This window comes from Berghia stephanieae, chromosome 9 (genome assembly GCF_034508935.2).
Source record: "Berghia stephanieae isolate SIO BIC M18660-M18661 chromosome 9, UCSD_Bste_1.3, whole genome shotgun sequence".
In the NCBI taxonomy this organism is placed as follows: domain Eukaryota; kingdom Metazoa; phylum Mollusca; class Gastropoda; order Nudibranchia; family Aeolidiidae; genus Berghia; species Berghia stephanieae.
Genome location: NC_088368.1, coordinates 45481806 through 45487616, shown reverse-complemented (window position 1 = coordinate 45487616; position 5811 = coordinate 45481806). Strand labels below are relative to the sequence as shown.

The following is a 5811-nucleotide window of genomic DNA, read 5'->3' as shown; positions in this document are numbered from 1 at the left end:
TAATTTTGACTTTGAGGTTGTCATATAACATTTCTTGGTCTGACAAGACCTTATCAAGACGGATTTTAAACGTATTTACGGAATTCGCTGTTACAACAGATGTTGATAAACTGTTCCATGTGAATATGTTGGCGACTCTTGTCTTAGGGCAAATGAATGTTTTCTTAGTGATGTTTTAGAATGTTGATGATAAATTTTCAGTGGGTGACCTCTATTTCCTGTTCTTACATTATGAATTTTCCGCTTATCCATTTTGAAGGAATTCGTGAAACGGAACGGCTTAGAGAATTTCAGTTTTCGTTTTGTCGAATGTCGAAAATCCGGCATCCGTCTACAACGAAGCAGTTTGAACAGTGAGGTGAAATTTATTCGGTCAAGATATGATTCGCCAAATTCTTCTTATGTCAGTAGCCCAATCTGACCTTTGGCATGCTCATCCACCTAATAGGTTAACTACTGACCAGAACCCAAAACAAACAACAACACAAAATTGAATTTGTATCTATCGACCGTTTTGCATTGATTGATTTATCGACTAGTGAAAACAAGAACATAGGACAGTGATTTCACGAGAGATGTCAGTGACTGGAGGTTTGCTCACCGGTAGATTGGCTCTTGTTACAGGTAGAGTTAGACTAAGTTAGAGTGACAAGTTTCGGTAATATTAGAAATTTATTAACTTAGTCAGAAGTCGATGTTTTCAATTAAACGAGTATGTCTATTTAATTTTCATTTAAAGGTACATTTAATGAAAATCATCTCGACTTCTTATCCATAGGCCATAGATAGAAGCGGACGTATAATTTGCAGGTCATCATAGTCATATATGCAGGGCAGGTCATAAGGGTATGGGAACTATTTGTTGCAGTGATGGGAATCGAAATACTCTGAACAAACCAAAACAAAGTCCATGTCAAATCAAACTCATAATAATTGCTTTCTGATATCAGACCTGTAAAATATGTGCATGTAGATTGAAGTTGAAGCTCCCTTCTTTGACAGAAGATTCGGGAGGTCTTCCGAAAGCTCCTCTTGCTAAGGGAAATAACCCAAATATTTCCTGTGAACTAATCCTAAGAAAAATACAATCTAGTACCTTTAACTAACCCTAATAGGAAAAACAAACTCCCTATCACCTTTACTAAGACTTATAACTAACCCTAATAATAAAAAAAAAAAATCCTCCGACCTCGAGCTAACCCTAATAGAAAAAACAAAAAAACAAACAAACAGCAAAAAACTAGGTCTGCTTTGCACTACCTTTCAATACTTCACAAATAAAAATGGCGGCCGAGAATATAAACAATGGTCAAAATAGGAAATTTTAAACTTTCACAAATCTATCTAGGTTTGTTCTAGAGTTTTTAGATGATTCTATATGATGACAAATTAAATAAATAAATGCCCGACAAAAGGTCCACGGTGAAAATACAAATTGAAAGAAATGCTAGAATGAGGAGCTTTCGGAAGGCCTCCTGAAGATTCTCATCATGGTGCATGAAATTTAAATAACATGGTTGCAGTTACAGACTTCTGCCATCCAATCATGACTGACTCCGACAAGTTAATTTCAAGTCCTTTATTGAGTCAGTATTGATCTTAGTTTGCACTCACTTGTATTATGTAGTAGATCATCATCATCATCATTGCCTTTTTCACCCTGGGTCAGGGTATAGGCCACAGACAAACAGTTTCCATCCTTCTCTATCCTGAGCTAAATTTTTAATCTCATTCCAGGTCTTACCACTTCTTTTTATATCAGCTTCTTTAATTCTTCTCCATGTTCTTCGTGGCCTTCCCCTTGATCTTCTGCCCTGAGGGTTTTCCTGCTTCATACATGGTGCGAACGTTCCACGACGCAATTCGAAGCTGCTTGTTTGGCGAAGACGTCATCGGGTCAGCAGAGCAATGATGGTCGTCCCTACTTCCTCTCTGCCTCATCTCAGGCTTAACCGCTCCATATAAAAGCCTAGGGGATCTCTCGACCACTCTCTCACTCACACTCACACTCACTTCGACTTCTTTCTGTATCATTACCACCCGATCCACCGCCAAATTCAAGGTAAACTATAATATGTTTATACTTTAACTATTAAATATCTAGTTTTAACTTAGTAATTCCGTGATCACCGGCCACCTGGACGCATCCTAGCCATGGAGTCCTACAGCCAGAATGCCAGGTTCTGGCAATCACGGTAGTATGTAGTTACTACACAATGTTTTAACGTTTTGTTTTTCTCCAATTTTAGGTGGGGCCAGTGGTATCGGACGAGCTATTTGTCGTACTTTTGCCCGTGAGGGTGCAAAGATAGCTGTAGTAGATATCAACAGAAATGGAGCAGAGGAAACACGTTCAATGTTAACAAATTGTAAGAGATTTATCTCTTGTTTATGATTTTTACTTACTTACTTACTTACTTATCTAAAACAGCAACCACCTGAGCTCTAGCCCTATGTTCTTGTGCCATGACGTAGAAGTTAGACGTTTTTTGTAGTTGTTCCAGGTGACTATAAAGTGTGTTACTGATGCTTGAATTTGGTGGGAGGAATGTGCATATCAGGTATACTTTTTACAATATAGATAGAATGAAGTTGACGTCACTCAAGTCTTTGTCATTGTTTTTTACCATCCGCGTTTATGAATAGTTCTCACTAAACTGTATTAACCAGACTATAAACGTTCAAGGTTATACATAGTTTTGTGAGTTGGTCTGTTATACTTCTGGATGGCAATGTTGTGAGTTTCTTAGCCATGCGCATACTATCTCTTGTCACTGTCCAACCTAATTTCACACTTCTTGGCTTCACTGGGTTAAAATTAACTGGATTTGGTTAGTCGACAAAGACATAGGATTGGGAATTGGATTTGGGGGGGGGGGGGGGGGGGAACACCGACAGATTTGAATGGCTTGGAAAATTGTTGTAGCCAATGATTTAAATTTCAGAAATAGATTAATTACTTTTATATAATATTTATTCCTTGGATCAATAAATAGATTAGTTACTTTTATATAATATTTATTCCTTGGATCAATAAATAGATTAATTACTTTTATATAATATTTATTCCTTGGATCAATAAATAGATTAGTTAATTTTATATAATATTTATTCCTTGGATCAATAAATAGATTAGTTAATTTTATATAATATTTATTCCTTGGATCAATAAATAGATTAGTTAATTTTATATAATATTTATTCCTTGGATCAATAAATAGATTAGTTAATTTTATATAATATTTATTCCTTGGATCAATAAATAGATTAGTTAATTTTATATAATATTTATTCCTTGGATCGATAAATAGATTAGTTACTTTTATATAATATTTATTCCTTGGATCAATAAATAGATTAATTACTTATATATAATATTTATTCCTTGGATCAATAAATAGATTAATTACTTTTATATAATATTTATTCCTTGGATCAATAAATAGATTAATTACTTTTATATAATATTTATTCCTTGGATCAATAAATAGATTAATTACTTTTATATAATATTTATTCCTTGGATCAATAAATAGATTGATTACTTTTATATAATATTTATTCCTTGGATCAATAAAATTCATCTTATCTTTTTTATAATTACATAAAATTTTTTATAGAACATAGAATCAAAATCTGTAATTAATGCAAAATGTTGTGTCATTTTATTACTTACCCCCGTGACATGTGGGGGCAGATTTTATTAAGAAAATTGAGCAGCTATTAAACATCGGAAGAAATTCTATTTGCTTTTGTCACTTCCATCATAAGCCATAGATAAATATTCTTACACTCGAGTAAGGTTTCCTTGAATACACAATTTCCTCGAACTCATTCAATCAAATGTCCCAAATTTTTTCATTATTATTCTTTGTTATCATTCCATTCCTTCCTCAAACTAATTTTCACCTCGGACACGGGTTTTCTTGAATTAATTTCACCCAACCAACGTAAATAAATTGAATTAATTTTAGGGTTTTTTAATGGCCTGGTGATTTCGACAACTGACAACTTACAGTGACATTGGCAGTTATGTATGTGTGTATCATGAGCATCTATCTGTACTGTAGGTGCTGCGTATACAGTATGATACACGACCAGACGCTCTCAGTCACTCACATACTCCATCGCCATTTGGCATAGCAGGCAGGCTTTGCTTATTATTATATCTCCGATAGTAGACAGAGAGATACTTACTGATTTTTCTATCCCCCTATATCTGTTTTCCAACTTGCTTTCTGTCTTTGTCTTGGAATGAGATTACTTGATTTTGTCCAGGTCCTGGCCGGATGCCCTGGCTGAGAGGGAAACAGTCAAATGTATAGTTATTGTTTTTTTTCTTGTAAATCATCTCTCTGTTATGCACTGTATTATGTTTTATTTACATATTATATATGATTTGTAAAACATTTGAATGTATTCCTCTTAGTGGGTACCTGTGCTGGTGTCAGGGTGAGACTTTTAGGTGATCTCAAACTAAGTACACTGATAGTGTGCTCTTGGAATCTACATCTGTTTCCTATTTGAACCAATTCCCCTTTGTCTTACAGTTTCTTGGATGCTTTAATTGTAATTCTATAACTTTTTACTGTCCCATTCTCTTCCTTTTTGCTGGCGCTGGTATGAATAAAACACATATTCTTATATCACTTCACTGTTCGTTCTAATTCCAATGCCACGCGCCATGATTTGTTTATTGTTGGCTTCAGCAGTAAATGAATCTTGTGATTCAGCAAACCCCCCCCCCCCCTCCCTCCCTCCCCCCCCCCCCCCCCCTAACACACACAACACCTTGTAACATGTCATGTTCAAAGTTATCTCCCTCAATAATATCACTAAAGTAATTAAATAATAAAGTTCCCTTGATCCATCCTCAAAGCAAATTTGCCTTAGGGTCTATTCCAATGGAAGGCCAGAGTAACCCAGGTGTCAGCCGCAGGGCAGCGCTGCAAATTTAGATCAACATCATAGAGAGAAGTGGCTTGCTGAAGGTGGATATTTGAACTAGGTATCTATTGGGTACGAAACAAAGACCATACTGCTGAGCCACACTGCCCTCGTTGTGCTGCCATCTTGGTTAGTTACCAGTTCTGCCGTTGTTTTAAAAAAAAATGTTAAACCAAATAGCACATACTGTATTCTTTAAAAAAAATGGCAGAGTTGTGCCTGAAAATAAGACCCTAATTTCTCTAATCAATTTTAATTCTACCAGTCCAAATTCTGTCTTTGGATAAATAAAAATTTTATTCAAGGTGAGCAACTACACATATTCATTGCTTGAAATTTAAGTGGTGGTCGCATATTCATTCTACTGGGTGGGGTTCCTGACCTCCCATAGTGGGCAGGGAGGTACATACTGTGTCTTCTATCCCCCTATATCTGTTTTCCAACATGCTTTCTATCTTTGTCTTGGAATGAGATTACTTGGTTTTGTCCTGGTCCTGGCCGGATACCCTAGCTGGGAGGGAAACAGTCAAATATATAGTTTGTTTTGGAGGATGATATGTCTTGTAAATCATCTCTCTGTTATGCATTGTATTGTTTTTCCTTTTACATATATATGATTTGTAAACATTTGAGTGTTTTTCTTTTAGTGGGGAACTGTGCTTGTGTCCGGATGAGACATTTAGAGATCTCAAACAAAGTACGTTGATTTTGTGGTCTTGGAATCTACATCTGTTCCCAATTTGAACCAACTCCTCTTTGTTTCCCTTATTCTTGGATGCTTTAATTGTAGTTCTAGAAGTTTTTACTATCCCATTTTCTTCCTTTTTACTGGCGCTGATATGACCTTAATGTGTTGCAAGTGCC

The 5811-nt window shown here is 35.6% G+C and overlaps 1 protein-coding gene across 1 annotated transcript in view; it reads left to right on the top strand.

Moving 5' to 3' along the window:
- Window positions 1-403: 403 nt before the first annotated feature.
- LOC144980322 ((3R)-3-hydroxyacyl-CoA dehydrogenase-like) overlaps window positions 404-5811 on the top strand; it is a 14262-nt gene continuing 8854 nt past the window's right edge. The window contains exons 1-2 of the mRNA XM_078927985.1: window positions 404-624; window positions 2250-2369. Of these exons, the coding sequence (XP_078784111.1) occupies window positions 576-624; window positions 2250-2369 (169 nt within the window). The 5' untranslated portion in view covers window positions 404-575. The remainder of the gene's footprint in view (window positions 625-2249; window positions 2370-5811) is intronic.